The sequence below is a fragment of the Anastrepha ludens genome, chromosome 3, assembly GCF_028408465.1.
Source record: "Anastrepha ludens isolate Willacy chromosome 3, idAnaLude1.1, whole genome shotgun sequence".
Lineage (NCBI taxonomy): Eukaryota > Metazoa > Arthropoda > Insecta > Diptera > Tephritidae > Anastrepha > Anastrepha ludens.
This window is the reverse complement of record NC_071499.1, coordinates 55,248,197-55,275,480: the sequence shown is the minus strand read 5'-3', so window position 1 is coordinate 55,275,480 and position 27,284 is coordinate 55,248,197. Positions and strand designations below refer to the sequence as shown.

The following is a 27,284-nucleotide window of genomic DNA, read 5'->3' as shown; positions in this document are numbered from 1 at the left end:
GGCCAAACACCCAAAAAGGGTGTACGCGTCAATTATATATATATATATATATACCTATAGCCTCATTTACGCGGTGTAGCTGGCTAATGTAGAGCTCCTTGTTGACCGTGACATTGTTTTCGAGCATTTCCAGGGTGCACCATGCACGCCCAGTCCCACCAAACACATTTCATGATTTTCTTTGGATGAAGATCCGGTTTGACTCTCAGATTTGGCGTATCTTGTGGGAGCCAACCACTCCTTTCTTTGCTTCATATTGATGTATAGACACCATTTCTCATCTCCCGCGACGATTCGGTACAAAAAACGTTGTTTATGACGGCGGGCGAGATGCTGAGAAGCAATTTGAAGGCGACTTTCTTCGTTTTTTTTTCGTTGAGCTCGTGAGGCACCCAGGCTCTCAATTTTTCGGTAAATTCCATTGAATGAAGGTGATTGAGAATCGTTCTGTGATCGCACTTCATTTTTCCGCCAATTCACCACTAGTTTGGCAACCGTTTGCCTTCAAAAGTGATTTGAGACGTTCTTCATCGAATTCAAAGGCTTTCCGCTGTGGGACATTTCGTCGACGTCAAAGTCGTCATTTTTGAACTTCGCAAACCATTTCCCTGTATCCAATACTGTTATTTGTATAATTACTGGCCTGACTTTCGCTCCGGCTGTCACTTGTTTGGGACGACTTATTAAACCGATATTTGCGTTGTTCTTTGAGCCCAGTGCGACCGTTGCTCGTACTGCGGAACTGGTTGTTCCTGTCGGTCTGTTAGAAAGAGGACCGATCTTCTTTTTTTATTATTTGAACTAAACATTTTTGGACCCACGAGTGTCGGAGAAAAGATGTCTGCTCGCGCATAGCTCCGAACTACACGAGTAAGGCTAATTATTGCGGAGGGCTCCAGGTATCCGTAAGCTCCATTCGAGACTTGGTTATTTCCAAAAAGGGCCTCAAGCCTCCCAGATTCTCGGCACGGGTCGCATCACACTTTAATCCAGCCCTACACCCCTTACTACGTTAAAAATACTTTGAGTACTGTTGTGCTATTGAGGAGTATCGAACACTAACCATAGTACTCTTAACTTAGCTAAGTATATCCTAAAAATATGACAACTGTGGTACTTATTTCTAGCCGTTACTCTTGGGGAGGGTTCAGTGGAGGATTTTCGCCAGCCCTGCTTCAGCAGTCTCAGCACCTAAATCAAATCCATTACCTCCTTGAGCGATTTTAGTGGCTGTATCACTATGGTTAACTATTGATAAAGAGTATAAGCTAAGGCTATCGGACTCAGAGAGAATTGCTAGAGAACTATCAAAGCTTTGCGAAGTCGATGGACAAATACAGGAATCAATGTCACACTGATAATATTCACTCTTATTTCCTTCTGTTTTGATCTGAGGCTTCCTCTTTTTAAGATTAAGATTAGCTCTTTGTTTTAAGATACGAAATCCTGAAAGATGAGATTTCAACCCTACTAAAGTTGTAGTGTTATTTGGGAAGGCCTTATCAAGAACATTCTTTAATTTCCCTTCGTTGTACCCAGGAGATTTCATTCTCGAAACAAATAAAAAATTAAATAAATAACTCAAAAATACAATTAACAAAGTTTTGTAGAGCAGAAAGAGTTCTATCGAATGAACACTTACCCTTTGTCAAACAGCAAACAAATTGTTGTAAAATAAAAGAAAATATAAAAGCGCTATGAGTTTATTCCCCAACCCCACATTACCCTACACGCATTGCCGGTTATATCACAGAATTTTCATAAAAAAGTTTGGTAAAAGATATACCGCGACCGCCGCATTTCCGTGCATGACACAGGAAAATAATAGAAACAGTTTTTTCTAATAGCGGTCGCACCTCGGCAGGCAATGGCAAACCTCCGATTGTATTGTGCCATGAAAAAGCTCGTCATAAAAACCGTTTGCCTTTGGTATGTGCATAAATATGTTTTAAGCCCGAACCACTTCACCAACCTTGACTTATTTTATACAATGCAATAATTAAACAACAAACCATAACTAAAAAAACAACAGTATTGCATTATTTACTCTGCTGCCGCAAAAACATTTTCCAAAACCTTTTCTTTAATATATAGCGGAATTCGTTAGATGCCACTGTTCAATTTAATGTTGCTGCTGAAGAAAAAAAATTATGAAAATATTTAGGTATATTGTATGATAATACAAATCGCTGCAATAACGAAAAGACTTCAATAAAATATTGCCATAATGTTTACACAAAATTTTATACCAGAAAAGAAAAAAAATTATTAAAAATATTGTAGTATTTTGAAAAAATCTAACAAAAATATTTACACTAATTGAAAACTCAGAAAACTCGAAAAAAGGTTACATGAAAAATACGAAATAAATAAAACGCAGTTAGCTTGCATTGTAGCATGCAAAACGACACATAAATACATACTTACACACCTTATAGCTACAACTCAGGCCCACAATTTGGTGCTGCTCGTACACAATATCTTAAAAATAAGTATGAATAATACATCACTAAATGTTTAACAACAACAACAACAACAATATTACACCAACATGCAACGCATGATATCAATAACACTTGCAAGGCAACGTACATATGTACATACATACATACATATGTATGCAAAGATAATCTAAATTAATATAACACCAGTAGTTTTAGTACGACGAAAAAACAAAAAACAAAAAACAATCCTCAGAAGCGCCCCCATAACTCAAAGTCTCGTAATCATAAATAACACAATTTGACTGAAGTGTCGTAGAGGTGGACACAGACTCGAAAAATTTATTGAAATAATTGGTATTTCTAAAAATTAAAAACTACTACAATCAGTTCTGAATACCATTGTTTTTGTTATTTACTTATTTTGATAATTAAAAAAAAATTTTTTGTATACTTTTTTAATAACCTTAAATTCTTTCTGTAACTTAAAAAAAAATAGTTGTTTTCTTTAATATTCGTCATGCCTTTGAATATTGCACTTTTCCACTCAATAAATTAAATTAAATTTTGACAAATTCGCGAACGCATTCATCACATAAAATATAAAAATAAAAAATAAAAAATACGATATCGATTAAGCTTAACAATTAATAACAATATTTTATAATACGATATTAATATTTGAGTATTGGAGTAATAATAAAATAAATACATATATTTATATATCCAAAAAATCAAGGTTTTTCAATAAAACATATGCGAGAGGTGGGTAAGGGCACACTTAGGTAAACACCTGTGGCTTTTTATTACACCTTATTACACCCTGGCTTTGGTTTTAGCCATCCTTGGTGTTTTCTTAATTTTTATTTACGTGGCGAGATGACAATCCTCACAACGCCAGGGCATTCCACCGTCACTGGTGTGTAAGGCAATCGTAAAACTCGTGGATAACTTTAGTAATGTTAGCTTCCAATGCCTTAATCGCAACTGGTTTATCACAAGGCATTTAGAGTTACATATCCCTACAAATAAATGACCAAAGGTGTGATATCACACGATCTTAATGGCCAATCCACTGGTACGAGACGAGATCAATGTTTTCGTGGAAGTAAATCCATTGTTTCACAGGCTGTGTGGCAAGTACCGCCGTCTTGTTCGAACCAAATGTTGTGGAAATAACGAGCTTCCGGCATCAAAAAGTCGTTAGTCGTTTATCGTGGCGCTATAGCGTTCGCCATTCATTGTTGCATTGGCACCAGCCTCGTCTTTGAAGAAATATGGGCCGATGATTGCCCCAGCCCACAGGCTGCACCAAACCGTTTTTTTTTCAATGGATGTCATGGCTGTTCGTGAATGGCTTTGGATTGTTCTTCAGCCCAAATACGATAATTTTGCTTAATGACTTAGGCTTTAAGCTAAAAATGAGACTCATCACCAACTTATGGTGTAGCCTGAGTGCGCGATCAACATTTTTCACAGAGCGTGGATTTTCGTTATAAAATTTTACGATTTGTAAACGTTGGTGAAGCGTAAGCCTTTCCAGGGTCAAATGTCAATGAATACTTAAAAAAAATTATGTATTTAGTTTAACAGTAGTCATGTGGTACCTATAGATATCGCAGGCAGAATTGCCGCTGCACGTACCGCAATCAGACTGAGGGGCTCGGGCTATAAGCTCAATCTCACATATGGGCATTCAAGCATCCTCAGAAACTTTGAGTTCATCCCCTCGTCGACGGATCAACGTGTGCCCTCGCTTAGCGGAACTTTCTCCACCCATATTCCACCAAGGGAGAAGTGGACCGGGGGCTACACTTGAGGACAAGGCCTGGTTAACCTGTTCACGGATGGCTCGAAGCTGGACGATAGGGTTGGGGGAGGAGCATTCTGCAAAGAGCTCCCCATCAAACTCAAATTCAGGCTACCGGATCACTGCAGTGTGTTCCAAGCAGAGGTGGCCGCAATTAAAGAAGCAGCTGACTGGCTACTTACTTGCGTAATAACTGTTAAGAAGGTAAATATTTACTCCGATAGTCCAGCGGCAATTAGGGCCCTAGGCTCTATTATGGTGCATTCGAAACTGGTCAGAGAATGCCTGGTCTCTCTCTCGATTGCATCAGAATTCTTCGATATGAAGATAATTTGGGTACCTGGTCACAGTGGCATTGCTGGAAACTGCGAAGCCGACGAGCTGGCCAGACAAGGGACCTGTGAGGTGGTGTGCCCGCGAAAGGAGAGGACCAGGATGGGCTGCGCACCAACTCAGCGAGCGCTGGGTAAGTACACGAACGTGTAAGGTCGCGAAGTCCTTCTGGCCTCGTTTGGATAGGAGGCGTTTGAGGGATATTCTGAGGATGACAGAATCTCATCTCTCAAATTTCGTGGACATCCTTACGGGGCACTATCCGCGGGGTATAGGTACGCGCCGTGGGACTCGGAATTACTTCGAGCCATTTTTCGTCAGCTGTATGGAGGATGATCAAGCATCTTGGTTCTCACTATTTTTCTGCGCCTGCTGATATAGCAGGTATTGAAAACAAAAATCTGATGAACTTCATCAGCAGCATAAAGAGGTTAACACAACCGCAGACTAGTCCACAAACACACAACCCTGTTCCTTTCGTCCTTTTTCCTTCACCTCTGTTTCCCCTCTTGCAATGGTATCACAAAGGATGAACCAAACTTCTTTCGTCCAAGTGCACCCACTCTCTAGGCAACCATTACTACCTAACCTAACCTAACAGTAGTCGATCGTGATCTGTCAAAACAATAACACTATACGAAAAAGTACCTCCAATCTGATCACCTTTTATATCATCAGAGAACGAAGTCAATAGTGCGCATTTGATTTCCGTAAGCGATGAAGCCATGTCGTTCATGGAGAGAAAAAAGTGTATGAAGATTGTAGGCTTCTCTGTGAGAAACCACCTGACCACATTGGAAATAAACAGTAGCACCGAGTTGATCAAATTGTGTCTGTTCAACCTTGTCTGGTTTGCGGATACTCTCAGTTTTTAAACTCCTCAGTGTGGAATGACGTTGAGCAATAAATCGGCTTAATAGATTTTTAAAAACTTTGCCCAAGTAAGAAAATTATTCAAACAGATTTTGATTTATCGAAAGTTTTCGCAACGATTACTTTTAAATCGCTACCAGAACGCGTTTGGAACGTCTCATAGCTCAAACTACAAAGCACTGCAAGACACAGAGATCTGAAACACGCAAATAATTAGAACCCATTTTTGAAAGCTGGCTCCTCGCTTCTTCTTCTCCTGGCTCTTACTAACTTTAAAACCACTAAAGTAAAAACTACCAGAGTGAGTGGCTACAAACTCTGAACCTGCTTGCCTAGAGGAGCTACCGAAATACAATACTCAGGAAAGGATCGCGACGTCTGGGAAACGTTTCCACGACAGTCGATTCTACGAAGCCGGAATGACCCGGACTTATATCCGGCCAAGGACTGTCACTTCGGCATAATTCCCCGAATTGCCCGTGAAGAGCGCCGCGTTAGTATGGCTCGACTTCGTGCTTCCCAATCACAAGAGCAAAGCGGGGCAGCCCGTGAAACGGCTCGGTTGGCAATACGAAATCGTCGACTGAATAACAGAGATCAACAAGTAGATCATTTTCGACGCACAAGAAGAGAATTATCAAGTGCTGATTTGAATCGAGCAGCGTTTCGATATGATTGCAACACGTTTACTGCTTGCATCCTAGCGTTTGCATTGGGCCAATGAACGTTGAGTGTGAGTATTGTGGCGCATTGAAGTTTACCGGAGAAACGCCCGGATTGTGCTGCCTTAGTGGAAGAGTGAAATTGCCATTGTTGTTTTTTTTACTGTCCGGCGACTTTCGCCAAACAGTGGTAGTAATTCCAAGATCAACGGCTGCTGACGAAATAAACGCTTGCTTCAAATCATCGAATCTATGGCGCTCTGTGAAGAAACTTCAGCTGACAACAAACATGAGAGTTGCATTACTTAATGATACATCTACTGAAGATTTTTCTGAGCAATTACTCACTATCGGTAATGGGCGTGTACCTGTCGACGAATCGAGCAGATTGATTTCATTTCCTCAGAATTTCTGTAACTTTGTCTCATTGAAAGACGAACTTATCAATAAAGTATTCCCAACCATCATTAATAACTACAAAAATAATGAATGGTTGAGTGAGCGAGCAGTTTTAGCGGCTAAGAATAAAGATGTATATGCCCTAAACTACATAATTCAAAATGATATCATTCGAACAATCCATTCATTCAAATCCATTGACTGTGTAACAAATGAAGATGAAGCCACCAGCTATCCAATTGAATTTTTAAACTTCTTAGATGCGCCTGGCTTACCACAGCACAATTTACGTCTAAAAGTTGGCTCCGTATTAATCATGCTTCGAAACATAAGCCCACCAAAACTTTGCAATGGTACGCGTTTGCTGGTAAATAAATTGATGAACAATGTGATTTACGCCACGATACTCAAAGGAAAATTCGAAGGTGAAGAAGTTCTCATTCCGAGGATCCCGATGATCCCACCTGATCTTCCGTTTGAGTTTAAAAGACTTCAATTTCCGATCCGTCTTGCATTCGCCATGACCATTAACAAATCCCAAGGTCAATCCTTGAAAGTTTGTGGTCTGAATCTAGAAAATCGATGTTTCTCACATGGTCAATTATATGTGGCACGTTCACGGGTCGGAAAACTATCTGCGTTGTTTGTTCTTGCACCTGATAATAAAACAAAAAATGTCGTGTATCACAAGGTGCTTAACTGAAGTGAGCAATCTATTAATGCTTCATTGAAATACTTGATTAGTAAAAAAAATTAACTTAATCAAAAATATGCTTTTTTATTGCCTCTAGGGCGGAACAAAGTTCGCCGGGTCAGCTAGTATATGAATAGTAAATAGCCTCTTGAAGGCCAAAACCAAAAAATATTTTCTATTACACTTTTCAATGTGAGATTCGTTTTACACGACATTTAGTCGACATTTGATAGACTTTCCGCTCAAGAGTGCAATCGCAAATTGGTTTGGCTCTGAAATCGATTAAATAAATAAAAATATAGCGCAAATACAATATTTAAAATGACTACTTTATATATTTGTATTAAACTTTTGCACATTTACATACATAATTAACATCTAAATGATTTACTTCTTTGTATTTTTTTAAGTGTTTGTTCATGCGTGCCTACATTCGCAAACACATTTACATAATATTACCCATACTCTAAAAGACTCTTTTCATTACATTTTATAACTTTTATTTAATTCTAAAATAGATTTTGTATGTGCACGCGTACGGCGCAATAATATACAAGCTTACACTGCGGCTATTAATCACAGACTCGAATTAATTTCTTTTAAACCTGTATTGCTGCCGTTCATATCAGTTTGTTGACTTTTGAAACTTAGCACTAAAATCTATTTGGCCTTTCAGATTTTGCTATTTACACTTACAAGTCTATTTACTATTAAATTAAATTAATATATATAATTATTATATATATATCTATATACAGTGTACTCTCTCTTAAGCGGACACCTAAGGGACTGAAAAATATGTATGTTCACTTGTAAGAAAAGTGTAAAAAGTCAATAATATGTTACGGGAGGATTGCCCGCTCAAGAGAAAAAAATGTTCCAAAATTCTTAAGGATTTCTGGTATGTACTGAAAAAAAAGTGTTCGCTTATATGGGAGTTGTCCGTTAGGTGAGAGTACACTGTATTATAGATACCATATATGCATCAGCATAATTTACGAAGAATTTTAGAGATTCCGATCGTTTATCTTCGAAAATTATAATAGAAAGAAAGACCTTAAAACAGATATCCACGTCTCAAATGTGGTCACTACCATTATATTGTGTCGCTCTATGCGCTTTCGCTGTGAGAGAATTGTGATAAGTAGGTGGCGCTTGTTGGTGATAAATGAGCTCCGGAGGCTAGCAATTCGGTCTGTAAGTACCACCTAAAGAACGGTCTGTAGCGACAATCGACGCGCCCGCCACATTTACGTGCTGATGCTGCTGCTGCAGTTGTTGGTGTTGATGCTGCGCTGCAGCAACTTGTGGGGTGGCATTTATGAAAATGTTTGCTCCTGCATTAGGATGATGCTGCTGCTGCTGTTGCTGACCATGATGCTGTGTTTGCACCTGAGCAGTAGCAACGTTGTGAGAGGTAGTGACTGGGACGTTGTTGGAAGTGTTGAGATGCAGCAACTGTTGTGTTGCTGTAGGTTGCATTTGCAGTCGCAATAAATTTAATTGATTTGCGTTGATTGCAATCTGAAAAAAGTAAACAATTGATATTTAACTAGTGAATACGATTACAGATATTAGCTTCACTTACAGGGACGTTGGTCAACTCGCCTGTGGGTGTCACCACTTGCTGCAGCAGCTGAATTTGTGGTTGCTGCTGCTGCTGTTGATGTTGCGCCAAATTTTGTAAAATAGTAGCTTGTTGGTGCGCTGGGGTGGCCGGCGCGGGTGTAGCGGTGAATTGTCCATTGGGTCCTGCCGTCAATATGAGTTGTTGGGGTTGCTAATGGAGAAAAATTATATTTATAAAGGCTTAGCAGTAAACAGAAACTGGATACGAAAATCTTAAAGTGCTTAATTCAGTCAGTGTTCTATTTATTCCACCACCCTACTTACATGTGTTGTTATGAAATATTGCGGTTGCGCCGCTTGCTGTATGATTTGTAGCTGCTGCTGTGGTGCTGCATTTTGCCCGTGTGCTGCGTTCAACGCATCCGCTGTTGCAATGAAGTACTGCATTTGCTGCGGATGTGTAGCGGATGGTTGTTGTATAATTTGTAGTTGCTGTGGCGGATGCATTGTGGAGTGCGCTTGTGGCGCATTTTGTATTTGGGCCGCTGACTGCGCAAGTGCATCCGAGTTCAGTGCACTAAAAGTTAATACTTCTCCTTCCGTCGATTCCATCTTTATTGGTCCACTGGTTGTCGAATTCGACGTGTTTACCGTCGTGTGTTGAGAGGGGGTGTCCTTTTTGATTCCACTATTCGCACTAGGCTTGATATCTTCACGCGGCACAATATCAATAAGGAAATCAAATTGGTCATAATTTGCAATTGCTTGTGCAATATCTGAACGTTGCAGTGTACGCCGTTTGCTTTCTTCGGTATGTATCCAGGCGCGCATTGTCAGCTCCTGTATAAAATATTCACAGGCTTTCGCAAATAGAAGCGGCGCTTCAGCAGCTATCATTTTTGCGTTTTCGTCCAATTTCATTATCTTCTTTATGCGTGCAAGCGGCAGTGCTTGATGCTTTGCGTCCACTTGATTTATTTCTCGTACATCCGCCATGATATTCTGCCAGAAATTATCGATGGTGGGAGGGGGCTTACGGACATTTGTTATACGCGTGGTTTTTGGCGATTGTTTTATTTTAGGAATGATGGGCACACTGCTGCTGCTTACTAGCACATCACCTGATATGTTATATGTTCCAGACGATATGACTTGGATTGAGTTTGTCGAATTACTGTTGGGGCCATGACGGCCACCAGCGGTCGTAGTGGCTACATTTCCCGAGCCGCCACTACTACTCGGTGCGTTGGAGTAGGAGTGCGACATTTTTCCAATCAAACGTAATTACCTGTTACGGTGTATTAATATTATTTAAATATTTTCTCACAATAAAGTAAAATTGGGAAAAAATTTAGCAAAATATGGTTTTGGCGTCGAACTCGTCGCTGTCACTGTTGTGTTCCAATTTTTATTGGTTTCATTTATATGCTTCCTCTTCTTCAATGAACATATCACGTTGCTAACTTCATGTTCAGAAATTTATAGTAACAGAAGAACAACACTGATATGATACAATAATGATGGAATACGCCTCTTCTTTTCGCCAAGTGATAGCAAATTGCATAAATGCACATATCTTGGCAACGCCGTAATAGAGCTGCCTTAAAATACATGTGTTTGTAAGATAATGAGTCATACAATTTTAATTAGGTATAACTATACTCGGAGTGGCGAATCTTGCACGATAATTTTGTTGTTGCTCTCACACGCAAATTTTTCGTCAAGTTAGTCGAGCAGAGAGAATAGAATAGAAGATGCCAAATACATGATTGTATCTTCAAAATTCGGAGTGATATCATCTCTTCAAATAATCGACGAAAAAAATGAGCAAATGTAAGCGAAGCAATGGAAACTACTAAATACTACAAGGGTCTTCAATTTGTCTCTGGCCACTCTCATCATCCCTGACAAGTGGAAAGCAGGGAGAGTGGTCCCACTATTGAAACCTGGGAAACCCGCCAACCAAGGGGAGTCTTATCGGCCGATAACTCTCCTTTCCCCAGTAGTGAAGACACTTGAAGCCCTCCTACTCCCACTCTTCACGACCCACCTGGCCCCAGCCCCACATCAGCACGGATTCCGACGAGTGCACAGCACCACCACGGCACTCACCGCCATAAACGCCCAGATAAATCGCGGGCTTAACCAAAACCGCCCCTGCGAGAGGACTGTCCTAGTAGCGTTGGACCTAAAGAAGGCTTTCGATACAGTCAGCCATTCCACGCTACTAGATGATATTTATCAGTCGACACTCCCGCCAGGGCTGAAGAGGTGGTCCGCGAACTACCTGAGCGGTCGGCACTCGTCAGTGATTTTTCGAGATCAAATGTCAAAGCAGAGGAAGATTAAGCAAGGCGTACCGCAGGGTGGTGTCCTTTCACCCTTACTTTTTAACTTCTACATCTCGAAGCTCCCCCAACCACCAGCGGGAGTTTCCCTGATCTCATACGCTGACGATTGCACGATAATGGCGTCGGGCAATGACATCGATGGCCTGTGTTCCAAAGTGAACAACTACCTCACCGACCTTTCTCGCTTTTTCACTGCGAGGAATCTCCAACTTTCCCCCACCAAGTCCACGGCGACCCTCTTCACCACCTGGACAAAGGAGGTCAAGCTATCCCTTAAGGTAAAAGTCGACGACACACCAATTCCGACTGTGAATAACCCCAAAATTTTGGGTGTAACCTTTGACAGCTTGCTCTCCTTCTCTGCGCACACAACCGCAATTGCCACTAAAGTCCAAAATCGCAACAAGGTCCTCAAATCGCTGGCCGGCAGCACTTGGGGCAAGGACAAAGAACTGTTGCTTTCGACATTTAAGGCAATTGGCCGGCCGGTTCTAAACTATGCTGCGCCTGTCTGGTCGCCTGGTACTAGTGATTCGCAGTGGATAAAGCTTCAGACATGTCAGAATACCGCCATTCGGACAGCGACCGGGTGCCTCCTGATGTCACCCATACAACACCTGCACAACGAGGCACAAATGCTCCCAGTCGCGGAGCACAACAAATTGCTCAGCAAGCAGTTCCTGCTGGGGTGTTACCGCAGGTTTCACCCCTGCAGACACCTGCTTGAGCCTGAGCCGCCTCCCAGGCACGTCAGGAGACACCTCCTCGACTACGCTGACGAACTCCAGGACAAAACTGACCGAGACCTACTGGACCGGACAGTATTCAGACAGTCAATAAACGACATTCACCGGGAGTCCGTTACCACCTTCATGAACTCCCGTCCCGTGAATGCCGTAATCGGAGTCCAACCACCACCCATTGCAGATGAAGAGCTCCAGCTTCCCCGTGAGACTCGTGTAACATTGGCACAATTACGTTCTGGATATTGTAGCAGGTTAAACTCCTACTTATCCAGAATTGACCCCGACATACCAAACACATGTCCGGCATGTGAAGGTACCCCGCACGACACTAACCACCTCTTCACATGCCCCCTTAATCAGACTCATCTAACCCCCCTCTCCCTCTGGACCCAACCCGTCGAAACAGCATGTTTCCTGGGCCTACCCCTAGATGAGCTAGACGAAGACGACAGATGATATACCTACACTGACAGGGCAAACTATGCTGTTAAAACAACAACAACAACAACTAAATACGAAATTTATTCCCACGACAGTCGTTTCTAATCCGATCCGCTTTTATATTCGGCCGAGGACTTTCGCTTCAGCAGAACTTCCCGTATATGAATAAGGAATGTTCATGCTGTTACAACACCAACAACCAAATACAAAGAAATACTTCCACCTTCCCACGGCAAAATATTTAAAATTAATTTTAATTAGTTTGTTTCATTTAAAAATCCCTAATATTAAAATCACAATACCACCTAGCCATTCACTGAATATTTATAAACAAGTAGCTTTTCTTCATTTTGCTTGTTTATCTGCAGTGCTGACGTCATCCGGTTGTTAAAATCATGAAAAAAGTAGCAGTTTTCGGAGGGCGGCACCTTTTTATTCTCAATACTGTGGTAGAATAGTTATTTGAATCTACAGTGTGAACAAAATTTAGAGGGTGTGACCAACATCCGATAAGCGGCCCATAGTAGTTTTGAAGGATTCAGCAGATTTGCTGACGTATCAACGGACGTGACAGCGGTTTGCTTACGAAAAAACTGAGATTGAGTGTGTGACATACGAAAAAATCAACGCACTGTTTAGGCTTATTTGATACCGTCTGAACAACGGCAGGTAAAGGTCGTAAGACCTTCAAGGCCTTACATGTGAACCACCAGCAGAAGTTACTCTCAAAAGTTTGATTTGGATGGTCAAACCTTGTAATCTACCATCCTTGGACCCCTAGTAGAAATAAGGTCAGCAAATAGTCGAGAACTGACAGAAGCAAAATTTTATTGAAATATATGTATATTATACATGCCACGCGGAATGCGTGTAATCCCCATGAATAGAAAGAGAGGATGTAGGGAAATAAAAAATAATCTAATTAGCTTTTAATTTCAGAATTATACATAATTTTTGCTGAAACAAAGATATGTTTTATCTTGGAGTTCTAGTGAAATTGAGATAGAACTAAATTTTTGTCAGATTGATTTGAGTGATAAGATTTATTACTAGTATGGTGTTGGCAAAGATATTAATACAACAGCTTTTTTGCAACGCGCCTTTTACACAGGAATTCCCTACAAATAAATGCAGGATACCATCCAATACCCTCAGCAATCAGCCACACGGGCGCACCAACACCAACATCCAGAAGCAATACTTCCACACCACTTGAATTCCACAGCCATAGCAGCAATAGTTTAAACAATGACAGTGAATCGTCAGAATCGATTTCACAATTCTTCTCCACATTTTCCGATTCTTAAATATTATAGTAGTCATATCCTCATTTTAATGTTAAGCCGGCCAATAGTTATAAAAACAGTAATATTTTTGAATTATTTTCAGTTAAATATTTATAATTTGGTAAAAATGGATTTTTTATTATATATATATATATACATATGTATATTGGAATAAAAGTTGAATTTTTTTGAAAAAAGAAAAAAAGTAGTTAATCAATTTTTACATTCCTCTTTGCTTTCTTCAAAACTAAATTTTTTACTTGCTTAAATGTACTTACCTTAATAGCATTTGAAAGACATGAAATAATAGCCTCACAAGTTTCTATAACAATCACTCCCAGGGATCGTGGAGAAATTGCAGTTAAAAACTTCAGATCTTCAAACTTTTCTCCAGTCGCCAAATACCTTAATGTTGATGATAAGCGCATGTTGGGTGTTATTGCATCTCGCATACATGTATTTTGTTTTGCTATTAATGGCGCCACCATGCCCAAAAGCTCTTCAAATGTTTCCGAGTCCATTCGCATAAAATTTTTATGTTCGTCTTTACATGATAATTTTAATTCACTTAAAAGATGCTCATGAGTAAACTTTTTACGTTTTGCGTACAGGCTTTTCATCCACACTTTTTTTTTATCTCTTTTCTTCTTTTTTTTAACAAACCTGCAATAGTTGCAAGTAATAAAAATTCATCATCCGATGAAGACATATTTACTTCTAAATACAACTGTGGATTGATCGCTTTTTGTTTTGAACGTTACCGGGCAAACGACAAGCACCCGACACGCACACATATAAAGTGCTTGTCAAGCAATGCTGGATCGTCGCCAGAGGCCAAATCATCTGTAGTGTTACCACTATTTATTAACACAACTTTGAAACCAACTACTGCTGACTTTGGTGCTGCCATTTCTAGTTCTAGTTAACAGTGAGATGTGCGAACAGTTACTAATGAGTATCTCCAGTTTGAAAAAGAAATCCGTATTAGAATATTTCGTACTCAAGTCAAAGTAGAAGAGACTTGGTCTCTGAAAAAGTAGTTGAAACGGCAACACTGGGTTATTGTGTTTTTCAGTTTAACGTGAATGATCCCCAATTCCCTTTTTCTATTCTTAAGTATTTGTATCGCCCTGCAACAACCGGCACTGATTTTAATGTTTTGAGTTTGCTGCGCTGCCAAAGTCCTATAGAATCCATAAGAAATTTCCGTGTCTCGGTTCCTATTAAAATGGAGAGCCATTACTGGAAGCTCTTCGCTATTTCGAGCGCTTTCAAGCTGATGCTTGTTCCAGCGCCGTAAGTGTAAATCCCACGTTTATATGTTATCTACAAACATTACATGTGAGAATTGACGTGTCATTTAGCCATTCCACAGATTTCGAGGTACATCGCAACTGGCTAGCTATCACTCATTCTCTACCGCTTAAGGAGTGGTATTACGATGTGACCAGCGAATGGACACTTGACTATCCACCATTCTTTGCATATTTTGAATGGCTGCTGTCGCAGGTGGCTCATTTAGTCGATCCGGAAATGCTAGTTGTTAGAAATCTGAATTATGCATCTACAGCCACTATTTACTTCCAACGATGTTCGGTAATATTTGCCGATTTGTTATACGCATTTGGAGCTTGGCGATGCTTGCGCGTTTTGAACATCCCAAAAAAGTCGCAGCAACATTTCGCAGCGGAAGTGTTATTGTTGTTTAATGTTGGTTTAATTTTTGTGGATCATATACATTTTCAGTACAATGGTTTTTTATTCGGTATACTGCTGCTAAGTATCAGTTTTTTGCTGGAGGAACGGTACTTACTTTCAGCGTTCACTTTTGCCCTACTGCTGAATTTTAAACATATCTTCTTGTATATGGCACCTGCGTTCGCCGTTTACTTACTGAAGTTTTATTGCCTTGATGCTGGGCGCAATACCTACAAATGCATAGCTAAATTAGGTGTTGTTGGCTTGACACCCTTCATAGCTTCGTTTGGACCTTTTCTTAATCAACTACCGCAGGTGAAAGTTACTTTTTTCTTATTTTTAAAAAATTAAGCACATCTTTTCTTTTCAGGTTCTGAGCCGCCTTTTTCCGTTCAAGCGAGGATTAACGCACGCTTATTGGGCCCCAAACTTCTGGGCACTTTACAATGTCGCCGATAAAGTGGCTGCGAAATTGCTGGGTATTTCAAATGCATCTACACCTTCAACATCATCCGGTTTGGTGCAGGAATTTGAACCACTAGCATTGCCTAATATATCACCGCGTGTAACTTTTGTTTTGACGTTGCTATTCATGATGCCAGTGTTGATCAAACTTTTTTTCTTTACACCGAAAAGGTTCGGAAAACCGTTTTTTTTTCATTAAGATATATTCTAATCAGTTATTTTATAGAACATCGAAAGTCACTTTTCTACGCTCGGTTGTTCTCTGCTCATGTGCTTCTTTCATGTTTGGTTGGCATGTCCATGAAAAGGCGATACTTATGTGTCTCTTGCCACTTTGGTAAGTATTTCGTTCATTGGTGTGCTATTTTTTGTAATTGCGAGAAATCTCTTTCCAGTTTACTTTGCTTACTTGATTCAACGGACGCTAAATATGCTTTCTGGCTAAGTGCAGTTGGATATTTCTCCCTCTTCCCTTTACTTTTTCAGCCAAATTTGTTATTATTGCGATACGCTCTCTATATGGCCTATATGGCCTTCATGTATGGCCAACTTGTGCGCCTACATCCGACCGCACCCGATTTGAAAATGTATCGCATGGAAGACATCTACTTATTTGGTTTTTCATTGCTGCCTATCTACGAACACATTATCAGTCCGCTTTTGGGCCTACAAGAAAAACTGCCATTTATGCCGCTTTTACTGACCTCGCTTTACTGCAGTATAGGCGTCACATACTTCTTTATTTTGTATTATTTACATACTTTAGATATAAGTCTCAGTGCATTGTTTAAATCCATTCCTAATTCAATAGCTAAATCAAAATGTAAATCGAAACCTAAGGATAAGTCGAAACTTAGCTCGAAACCAAAGTCGAAGGTGCAATAAAAGTTACTGTTGTGTTGTAATTACGTAGTGGCTTTCTAGTGGATGCGACACAGCCCAACCAGGCGCTCGAAGTGCGTCTCGGGTAGCCGCGCATGGGCCGAACATTGACGTTGTCGTACAGCCAGTAAATATTATTTTTGAAAAAATACGTTTTGCCATTATTTAACGTTGCCGTTGCATCTATATGATTCGGTATGCCGGGCCAGCGACTCATTGACTTCGGATAGCCGTCATCTAACTTGCGCAGACGATCATTAAATCGCCAAAATTTCGTACCAGAAAATATATAGGTCCGATTATTTTTCGCTGAAAACAAAACGTCAAGTTTAAAGATTTTCAATGTGCTGCGAAATATTAACTTACGCCACATCATTACTGCATCAATGTTGGAAACGTAACTAATCAAGTTTGCTATCGGCAAAGGACTATCTTCAATAAGAGTTGGATGCATATTCTGCGCGTAGCTGAACACCCAATATTTGTCACCTAATAGGGGATATAAGTTAGATTTGAATTCTTTGTCGCAAAGTTGTAAGTGAAGACATTAGCTTTCGATACCTGTGAAAAATACGCCAGCTCCGTCGTAGCGTTGATAAGCTGCATCGATACGCTTTATGTCTGCCGGCAGAAATGGAAACATTTCGTAAATACTCAGGGGATAACTAAGCGAAACATATTTTTTTAATGAACAAAACTGATGGATTCATTTCTTAAAGTACCCATTCATGATGGTGTAACGCGGCGTTAGCTTGTAGACATATTCGTTCTTGAAGACATGAACCGTTCCATTTAAAACGCTGACCGCATCGAATTTGCCCTGGCAAATGCTTGGTATCTTGGAGAGTTCCGGCTTGATATCCGTTATTGCCGTAGTAGTGCGTAGCGTTGTAGAGCTTTCCTGTTCAGTTGGCTGTGTGGTATTGAATTCAAAACGATTCTGTAAGAAGAAAGTAAAGTAAAGTGTAAATATACAGACTTAGAGTAGAGATTTTTATCACTAATTCATTGCATATATAAAAATAAAACTGCGTTGATTAATTTGCTCTGTATCTTTGGAGGATGATTCCCTATTTGACTGCTGCTCAGCTGAGCGTGCCCAGGAATGATTACTTTGCATACGATTCAATCAGCTCACAATTTCCGACTTCTTTCAAGAGTCATCTGTGTTGTAACCAAACTTCTGTCTGGAGGTGCGCCGAAATGAGAAGGCGAACGCTGTGCTGTTGGGGTGACGATAGTCGGTTCTACCGGAATGACCTGGATTTGTATGCGACCAAGGACTGTCACTTCAGCAGTATTCCCCAATTATTTACGGGGCATGCTTATGCTGGTATAACAACAACAATTCACTATATAAACGTGTCCTTAAATATACTATCTAAAATATAATATCGCAGAAGCTTGCACGATGATATCCGATGAGGCGTCGCTTGGAGTGTTTGATAGTAAGATTCTGCGGAAGGTTTTGGACCTTTGCATGTTGGCGATGGCGAGTATCGCAGGCGATGGAACAATGAGCTGTATGAGCTTTACTACAACATGGGGCAGTAAATAAAAATTCAGGGACTTCGTTATCTGGGTCATATCGTCCGAATGGATACAAACGCTCCGGATTTGAAAGTATTCGATGCGGTACCAGCTGATGGTAGCAGAGGAAGAGAAGACCTGCTTGGCGTTGGAAATATTAGGTGGAGAAGGACTTGGCTTGACGTGTCTAATTGGCGCCGGTTAGCACGAGAATGAAACGACTGGCGCGCTTGGTTAAACTCGGCCAAAATCGCGTAAGCGGTTGTTGCGCCAATCAAGAAGAAGAAGAAATAAAATATCTCAGGGTCTGGTTGTACGTTGGGTTTGGTACCCGCCACTTAAAACAACTTCCAATGAAAGGTTCTGCAAAGCCCCACTTAAGATTGCTGGCTGTTTAATGCTACCGCAAGAGCAGAAACACGATATGCGATGATTCTTCAACATGTCACTAACCGTGGCACTTCTCACCTCATCTAACCTAACACTTATGTTTGGTGTTTGGCCTTCTTCTATTTGTGGCATGCACGCCAATTCATAGCGATTTGAAATCTTTTAATGCTTAGCTGAGATGCATGAGCTAAAGTGCTATATGACCACTACATATATCTAAGTAGAGTACGTATCGCGACAGCTATACCTCAAATACTTTGTATAAATATCTAAATGCTACCAATTCCCTCAGAACTCGGTCCCATGGACTTCATAAATGCGAGCTAGTCATTTTTCTTTCATGAGCAATCTTAAATTGTTCTTCACATGGCGGAGAGCAAGATTTCCCTCTCCTCAGATACTACTAGTGGAAGAGAGATTGAGAGGCTGAATCTGTTCGGAGGCTACCGTTATCATGAAAGTTATAACCCCAGTAGACAAAGAAAAGTTGGTTTGTGCATATAGACGCTTTGGGTCTAAGCCGTAGCAGGTTAGTGTAGCTGACGAAGGTTATATTTAATAATTTTCAACTATGAATTGTGTACTCCTTTTGCACCAAGATGGATGCGGTATTTCTTCTTTTTCTTGATTGGCGCGAGAGCCACTCTCTCGATTTTGGTCGAGCTTAACAAAGCGCGCCTATCGTGAAGCCAAGTCCTTCTCCACCTGATCTTTCTAACGCAGAGAACGGTTCCATATTTAGAAGTCCACTTAAGTGAGGAAAATTTCCGATCGCCATTCACTTGGGAGTGGCTAGAAATATTTTTCTGCTCAAATATTCTCTAGGTAGATTCCGAACTTCCGTTCGAGAGCGAGCTAAAGTGAGAAGGCGAAGCCACCCAGGATATCTGGTTATGCGCTGGGTTTGGGACCCGCCACTTATAAAGCGTTTCTTCGTGTTGGGGGTTACTCAAGGCTGGACTGGGCTACTATTTGAAACAGGTAAAATTGGGTAAAGAGGGTACGAGCCGCAGAACTTAATCGCTCAGGCACAATATTTTATAAGAGCGTACAATTGTTGGCGTATGCCGATGATATCGATATCATCGGCCTTAACAACCGCGCTGTTAGTTCTGCCTTTTCCAAACTGGATAAAGAGGCAAAGCGAATGGGTTTGGTGGTGAACGAGGACAAAACGAAGTACCTCCTGTCTTCAAACAAACAGTCGGCGCACTCGCGTATCGGCACCCACGTCACTGTAGACAATTACAATATAATTTCGAGGTTGTAAAAGACTTCGTTTATTTAGGAACCAGCATTAACACCGATAACAATGTCAGCCTTGAAATCCAACGTAGAATCTCTCTTGCCAACAAGTGCTACTTTGGACTAAGTAGGCAACTGAGCAGTAAAGTCCTCTCTCGACGAACAAAACTAACACTCTACCAGACTCTCATCATGCCCGTCCTGACGTATGGCGCAGAAGCTTGGACGATGACAACATCCGATGAAGCGACGCTTGGAGTGTTCGAGAGAAAGATTCGGCGTAAGATTTTTGGACCTTTGCACGTTGGCAACGGCGAATATCGCAGACGATGGAACGATGAGCTGTATGAGCTTTACGACGACATAGACATAGCGCAGCGAATTAAGATCCAGCGGCTTCGTTGGCTGGGTCATGTCGTCCGAATGGATACAAACGCTCCGGCTTTGAAAGTATTCGATGCGGTACCAGCTGGTGGTAGCAGAGGAAGAGGAAGGCTTCCTCTGCGTTGGAAAGATCAGGTGGAGAAGGACTTAGCTTCACTTAGTGTGTCCAATTGGCGCCGGTTAGCACGAGAAAGAAACGACTGGCGCGCTTTGTTAAGCTCGGCCACAATCGCGTAAGCGGTTATCGCGCCAATTAAGAAGAGAAGAAGAAGAAAATTGGGTAAATAATTACGTTCACCTTCTAAATATATAGCGGCCATATTTAAAATATAATATTTCAGTATTTAATAAGTAAAAATTCCTTAACCATGTCTTCAGGGATAATGGAAGAAAGGAGAACGGCAATCGGAGGATTCTTATTAGCTGGCGAAGCGCCTGCAATAAAGAACAACTTTTTTATAAATACATTTTTCATCCCCATAGTAGACTTAGATCCCGCACCTACCGAATGGTAGTTCTGTGTAAGCACACTCGACTGAGGTGGGCTTAGGTCATTCCGACCAATCACACAGTGGATATGAAGCATGAATTTACAGAGAAAGGATTTCCTTATGGCAGTCGCCCCTCGCCAATCAATGGAAGCCTCCGAACAGTGAACTCTCGACATTCATTGGCGCAACTCTCAGTGCATTTCTACTATCGAAAGGCTTACATACTTGCTTTACCTATAATTAATATACAAGCACAAATGCCTATTTTTCTCGACCGGAAAAGGCTTTCCTCTCTACTCACTTTGTGCTCGCTTACAGTTTCGAAGTCGTCATGAAAAGATGGCATTCTAGTTTGAGTTGGTTGTTTGGAACTCTCCTCCACAATGGCAGTAGTTTCGGTTATTTCCGGCTCCTCTGTTGTTGTTACGATATCCACATCATCCTCCAAAACCTTAGTCACTAAAATACGAAGTTTGTGTAAAAATATTTTCTAATTTGTTATTCACTCAATCTAATATTACAGTATATCGAATGCATTGCCAATGTGTCGTCATAATCTAACGTTGTGCCTGCACCCGACCCTTTATAGTACGGAAACATAATTGAGTTATAGTGTGGCGAATGGGCCAAACCCAAGCTATGGCCGATTTCATGAGCTGCAACTGCGTAAAAATCGACACCTGTTGCTAGATCGGTGGAGTTTTCTTGCCAGTTTTCATCCTCGTCGAAGTGGACATCACCACCCCAGGAGCCCATTTCGTAGGGATAAAAGGCGTGCGCGAGTATATTGCCAGGGCCATCAAAAGCGAAGCTGTGATGGGAGTAGAGGAAGAGTGAGGAGAAGTTAAAAATTACTTGTACATTTAAGAACATTTTCTCACGCACTTGTCTCCATGATAGCGTCTGGCAAACCCCACTATTATATCGGCGCTGGTGTCGTTGATGCGTTCAAATCGTAGTCCACTGTATTGAGCCCATAGTACAAGGGCGCGGGCAATGTCACGCTCCACTTGCGCTTGGGGGATTTTTTGAGACCAATTGGCTATACTAAGAGGAGAGTACAAGAAAAAAGGAAATTTTTTTGAAGCTGAAAGTAATAAGATTAATATGTTGAATTTAATAGGGGTATTTGGGCATTGATCCAGCAATTTGGTTGGCTAGGTCCTGTCGTCCGAATGGATACAAACGCTCCAGCTCTGAAAGAATTCGATGCGGTAAGTGTTATGTGGTGGTAGTAGAGGAAGAAGAAGGCCTTATCTGCGTTGGAAGGATTAGATGAAGAGACTTAGTTTCACTTGGTGAGCCCAACTGGCGCCGGTTAGGTCGAGAAAGAAAATGACTGGCGCGGTTTGTTAAACTCGCCCAAAATCGCGTAAGCAGGCAATGCCAAACTCCGGGAAATAGATTTAGAGGAATGAGAAGCTTGCCATGAACATCCTTAAAACATGGATGATTATTAATAACATCGAAGATGGAAAGTAAAGTTTTTGTAACTGGCAGTTAAACACAGTACGTGAACTTAAGTAGGTGCTGATATTGGCTGCGCAGTCTCATTGAAGACCAATAGTCATAAATGACCATCTGCTTTTCAGAGGCGGTGTAAAGACAATGCGTGACAAAGAAGTAAAGTGGAAAGGCCTCGGTTCAAACTCTTCACCTATAACTTCTTAGTAAGTGTTTCCAAAGTGAGTGAAGGATTGGAAAGAGCGATATTCTTCTCGGATCTTTGGTCTTAAACAGTCGTGCAAGTTTCTGGATTACGACAGTTTTTTACTAGTTGAGATCTATACTGCTACCGAGGCAGTGGAGTCGGCGTGTGAATTACTTGTTTTTACTGTAATGTGAATATGTTTATTGACAGTCAGACACCTTTAAGGCAGTAATAGCTGTCATGGACAATTTGCTTTATGCACGGCAATACAGAACTAAGATGGAAGAACCGTGTGCTAATGGAAGAAGTCGTCATTTGGGTGCCACTGGGTGTCTGGGCATTAGTGGATAGGCGGGAATAGGAGGAATGGGAATGTGCTGGTCAAAATCGGATAAGGTTATATTTACATATCTGCCTTCCTCTCCCAGACACCTAAGAGCTGAGGTAGGCATAGTTTTGATACTGAAGGCGAAACCTTCGTTGTGAAATCTCTGCACACTCCTCACACGAGAGGAGAAACCCATTAAATGCGCTTAGTCTATGCTGCACTGTTATTAAAATATGATTACTTTAGTACTCGTAGCAACTAACTCGCACTAGGCTGCTCACTTTTTATTAATCACAAAAATTATGCTTTCACATTCACACTTCCCATAGTTTCAATAAAATAAAGAAAGCAAAGAAATAGTCCTGGATGAAGGTTTGTGAATAATTGGAGCACACATCTGAGTTCTCAAGACTGAGAAAAAGAAAATGCCTCTTCAAGGCTCCCTGAAAACCAAGCAAAGACCGGATAGCAGCTTTCCAGAAACAAGGCAGGAAACACTAGAATATCTCACACAAATACTTTTCCTTGGATGCCAAGAATGGACGAACAATGCACAAAGTTTTAGCTCTTCTGGAATTCAGATAGATGAACTTATTAGGGAGATTATCTGTGAGACTAAGGTAACCCGTGCGTTAAACTCCTTCTAACAATACAAGTCAGTAGGGCCGGACGGAATTATACCAATATGTTACTACAGCAGTCAATAGGAATGATAAACATACGGTTAGCTAAAATCTTGAGGGAAGCTCTATCTTCAGAGTATATCCCTAACTCATGGCGGAAAGTGGGGGTGGTCTCTATCCCCAAAGCAGGGAAACCGGGTCATTATGCTGCACCGTTACTGTGGAACCTCGTCTTAAATGAATTACTTATCACCATGAGCAAGAAAAGGATCAAGATAGTTGCCTATGCGGACAATGTACTCATTCTGGGAAGTTTCTCTCGACTATCAGCGAACTCATCTAATTAGCGTTATGGGAACTCTCTAAGTTGGCGACCACAAAGGATCTAATGGTTAACCTAACCAAGACCGTAGTTCTGTTCGCTAGAAAATATAAGATATCGAGTTTTCAGTTACCGTCCATAGATGAAGTAATGCTAACCCTTGAGGATATTTGGTAAATAAAGGGGTCTTAAGCTTTATATAAATCCCTGTACGTACAATACGATCATCAGACTCATTCTGACTTATGAATCTTTCGTGTGGTGGGAGGCGGCGTAGACACAATCATACCTAAAGAAACTCATAAAATCTTCACCATGATTAGCTTGTGTAGGAATAACAGTTGTGCTCCGATCGACGCCTCAAGCGGCACTGAAAGTGATCCTACATACAGGGTTTGATTGAAAAGTAATGAGCCTTCCCGCGCGGAGCGTCTGCCAAGCGATCAACCGAATCGGCTGGTGGGGGAAAATTATCGTTGGACCTCCCCCTTCCACTAGAAACTGGTCCTAGTTCGCTGGCCACAGCGGTGCAGTCAACATCGCTCCGCGCGTGACAGCTGTTTTAAAAGTGTGTTAGGATTAAGTGTGTCGATTAAATGTTGTGTAAAGCTAAACAGTTTGTACCTCCAGGAAGCACTGTAAACGCGGACCCTTCATCACGACAATGCACCGGCGCACACTCTCTCTTTCCTCTGCCCCTCTGCATTGGCCAAGATGGGGGTTCCGGTGCTTCCCCACCCTCCCTACAGCCCAGACCTGTCCCCTCCGGACTTCCTCTTGTTCCCGCGCCTGAAAAGAAAGCTGAAGGGGAGGCGTTTCGACTCCATCGAGGCGATCCAAAAAACTGTGACAGCCGAATTGAACGCGATTCCGGCGGATGAGTTTTAAAAATGTTTCCTGCAGTGGAAGGACCGCTACCAGCGGTGCATTGACGCTCAAGGGTCCTATTTTGATTAATATTAGTTGTATAAGCCAAAAGATTTAATAAAACTGCTTAAAAAAATAAGCCTAATTACTTTTCAATCAAACCCTGTATTCCACCTATTGATTTATTGTAAAAGGATAGCGGCCATTTGATGTTTAAAGCAGAAGGCATGTTAAAACAGACTATCTGGTTCCCAGGATAGATCTGAACACAGACAATCAAATACGAATACCCGACTGAAAGGATTGACATACCAGTGGTAGAGATCTTTAGCATTCCTCTTAACGAACTGTACACTGCGATTGACTTGAGGTGGTCTCTGACTACTAACTGCAGGGTCTCCAGAGCGCCAAAACTAAATCTTAAAAGGACAAAATGCCTGCTTGCATACAATAGATCAACTACCAGTGTTCCCACAGGTGTTATAACAGGTCACTGCACTATTGCCACCCTAGCAGAAATTGAGTGGGTACAACACCTCCTCTGTGAATGGCCTGCACTTCAAAGAAACCTTGTCTAATATCTTGACGGTTATTTCTTTAAAGCCCTGGGAAATTTACAAAATGTCTCAATGGTGGGACTAGGTACCTCTTTAAAAAGATCTAAGCGGTTTAAGTAACTTATTTGGGGATGGAAAACAAATGCAGGTATCACAATGGATCTTATGGCCCCCGAGTTTCTTGTCTTAGACAAACAACTTGGCTAAACTAACCTAGCCTGACCACCCCTACCATATTTATGTGAGTAATATTTGTAGCCTCCTACTGCAATTTACTTACAGATAACTGATCCGCCGCTTCTTCCAAGTCGGCGCACCGACCACAAAACGCTTTTTACGTGTGGCAAAATCACTTTCCGCTTCTGAGTCACTTCTTTTGCTTCTGCTGCCATTGACAAATGAGCGTTGTGTGCTACTGGTGAGATAATAGGGAATGCCCTCAATGTCGGGAACACCGCAGCGTGGTTTGGTGAATAGCTTGAATATTTGAAAATAAATGAAAATTATAACGAAAACATTTCCGGTATTAAAATTGGAACTAATGAATTCAAGTTCAATATACTTCGCACGCTTATCACTATCAACAACCGCTAGGAAACATACATACAAACACGTACACGTACAAGTGAACTAAGCTCATATCATTTTGAATACCTCTAATGTTTCATTGTCCAGCTTCCCCGTCTGATTGAGCGCTCCATATTTTTGTACATTCTTTATAGCCTCTACAATCGCCGACTCATGATAAAGAGATTCCGAATCACTGGGATTGGGTTCTAAGTAGCCAAAGCGGCGCATAAAACTCAACTAAAATAGAATTAATTCAGCTTACTACTGATTTTGAATGTAGCTTTGTTTGTGTACTTGTGCATACAATTTCCGGTGGCGGCACTTCGATGTTCCGCTTTGTGCGCGGATCCTCTTGATGAGTAACATCCATTGTGTTTGTTGTTCCTGTATTTATGGGTGCTGATTGCGCCCCCCATATGAGCGACAGGTACGCAATTGCGAAGAGTATAAATGATGTCATAACTCGAGGAAATTAGAATTTTTCACGGCTTGCTGTTCGACTAGATTTACACGCACGAACCCTTCCACGCTGCGAGAGCGGAATTTTGCAACTGATTTGAATGTGCGGCCAGCCAAACGGCCAGAGGCGCAACATTATTTGGCGTCGGTAGCTTATCAACAACCAGTGCGTAAATATGCGTACATATGCGAGTGTGTGCAGTATGGAAATATAAATACAGAGCGTTTGAAAGCTCGTTTGATAGGTTGAGCCCTAGTTTGGCGGCTGGAGATCTGAATTTAAACATATGAAATGAAAAATGCAGCATACTTTGAAAATTAAGTAAAGAGTGTTTGTTTCATGGGTGGAGAACTTAAAACTAGTCGCACTGTTGAACTTGTGACTGCCGATTTGGCAGTTCTCGGTTGCTTTGAGGCTTCTTTGGTAACGCAGTTCTTCATGACGTGTGCATGCTGCTATGCCGGTATAGCAATACTCATGAGAGTTTCCTCTTCACGGGCGTCATCCCGGGGAAAAAAGACTCATGCCGAAACAGTGTTTAAAAATTATTCAAATTGTCTTTCAAAATCATGCTTTAATTCGCAATAACGCCTTCCCAATCTATTGTTGAAAAACTAATATATTCAGAAAACCCACCGTTTGGTGCGCTATCTAGGCTGGTGGAATCACTAGCCACCTGCTTCGCGCGATTCAGCCTCTTTCCATTAGTTGATTATTGGAAGCCAACCGGTCCATATTTTTTTCTTATGTTGGTAGGACTGTAAGACACACTTCTGTCACTTTTTAGCGCCATCGGATCATTAGTGTCTGCCTGGGCGGCCGGAAATGTGGGCAAACAATTCTTGGATTTTGCATGATGATAACGCGCCATCGCACCGAGCCCAAATTGTGCTGGATTATTTGATCAAACATCAAGTAAATACCATCGTGCAAGCACTGTATACCTACATCTGCCATGGCTCCGTGCGACTTCTTTTTGTTTCCCAAGTTGAAGTTACTACTTCGTGGAAGGAAATTTCAGTCGATAGAGGAGATCAAAGAGAGTGTGACGAAGGAGCTGAAGGCCATCCCTTCGTCGGCATACCAGGGGTTCATATAGGACTGGATTAAACGGTGGCACATGTGTGTTGCTTCAGACGCGTCATATTTTGAAGGAGATAAAATAAATTTGCCTGAAATTTAACTCTGTTTTGTTTTATTTAAACATTCCTGGTAC

The 27,284-nt window shown here is 41.3% G+C and overlaps 3 protein-coding genes across 5 annotated transcripts; 1 reads left to right on the top strand and 2 right to left on the bottom strand.

Annotated features, from left to right (window-relative positions):
- Positions 1–7,520: 7,520 nt before the first annotated feature.
- On the bottom strand, positions 7,521–10,199 carry LOC128857992 (nuclear transcription factor Y subunit gamma). The gene is made up of 3 exons (XM_054093870.1): positions 9,106–10,199; positions 8,801–8,992; positions 7,521–8,736 (listed from the first exon to the last, which is right to left on the bottom strand). Exons 1-3 carry the CDS (start codon positions 10,045–10,047, stop codon positions 8,395–8,397), a joined length of 1,476 nt encoding a protein of 491 aa, XP_053949845.1. The 5' UTR covers positions 10,048–10,199; the 3' UTR covers positions 7,521–8,394.
- Positions 10,200–14,620: 4,421 nt separating this feature from the next.
- On the top strand, positions 14,621–16,676 carry LOC128857991 (probable dolichyl pyrophosphate Glc1Man9GlcNAc2 alpha-1,3-glucosyltransferase). Of its 2 annotated transcripts, none has more exons than XM_054093868.1 (5): positions 14,621–14,901; positions 14,970–15,618; positions 15,674–15,939; positions 15,995–16,105; positions 16,164–16,676. In XM_054093868.1, the coding sequence occupies exons 1-5, from the start codon at positions 14,834–14,836 to the stop codon at positions 16,651–16,653; spliced, it is 1,584 nt and encodes a 527-aa protein (XP_053949843.1). In that variant the 5' UTR covers positions 14,621–14,833; the 3' UTR covers positions 16,654–16,676. The 2 variants fall into 2 exon arrangements, with proteins under 2 accessions (XP_053949843.1, XP_053949844.1); XM_054093869.1 differs by having other exon boundaries at positions 14,627–14,901; positions 14,981–15,618.
- On the bottom strand, positions 16,622–26,147 carry LOC128857989 (matrix metalloproteinase-2-like). 2 transcript variants are annotated; one of them, XM_054093866.1, is made up of 10 exons: positions 25,913–26,147; positions 25,693–25,845; positions 25,319–25,515; positions 21,576–21,737; positions 21,212–21,501; positions 20,992–21,149; positions 17,373–17,590; positions 17,212–17,315; positions 17,017–17,139; positions 16,622–16,959 (listed from the first exon to the last, which is right to left on the bottom strand). In XM_054093866.1, exons 1-10 carry the CDS (start codon positions 26,066–26,068, stop codon positions 16,622–16,624), a joined length of 1,899 nt encoding a protein of 632 aa, XP_053949841.1. In that variant the 5' UTR covers positions 26,069–26,147. The 2 variants fall into 2 exon arrangements, with proteins under 2 accessions (XP_053949841.1, XP_053949842.1); XM_054093867.1 differs by having other exon boundaries at positions 25,903–26,063.
- Positions 26,148–27,284: the final 1,137 nt, after the last annotated feature.

Bases quoted from the DNA above. Each gene is read 5' to 3' on its own strand.
- LOC128857992 (XM_054093870.1), bottom strand. From the start codon at position 10,047: ATGTCGCACTCCTACTCCAACGCACCGAGTAGTAGTGGCGGCTCGGGA. The intron at 8,993-9,105 runs GTAAGTAGGGTG...TTTCTCCATTAG, and splicing joins AATATTTCATAACAACACAT to CAACCCCAACAACTCATATT. The intron at 8,737-8,800 runs GTAAGTGAAGCT...TACTTTTTTCAG, and splicing joins GCGAGTTGACCAACGTCCCT to ATTGCAATCAACGCAAATCA.
- LOC128857991 (XM_054093868.1), top strand. From the start codon at position 14,834: ATGGAGAGCCATTACTGGAAGCTCTTCGCTATTTCGAGCGCTTTCAAG. The intron at 14,902-14,969 runs GTAAGTGTAAAT...CGTGTCATTTAG, and splicing joins CTGATGCTTGTTCCAGCGCC to CCATTCCACAGATTTCGAGG. The intron at 15,940-15,994 runs GTTCGGAAAACC...GTTATTTTATAG, and splicing joins TTTTTCTTTACACCGAAAAG to AACATCGAAAGTCACTTTTC.
- LOC128857989 (XM_054093866.1), bottom strand. From the start codon at position 26,068: ATGACATCATTTATACTCTTCGCAATTGCGTACCTGTCGCTCATATGG. The intron at 25,846-25,912 runs GTATGCACAAGT...ATTCTATTTTAG, and splicing joins AAGTGCCGCCACCGGAAATT to TTGAGTTTTATGCGCCGCTT. The intron at 21,738-25,318 runs GTAAGTAAATTG...CTCTCCTCTTAG, and splicing joins AAGCGGCGGATCAGTTATCT to TATAGCCAATTGGTCTCAAA.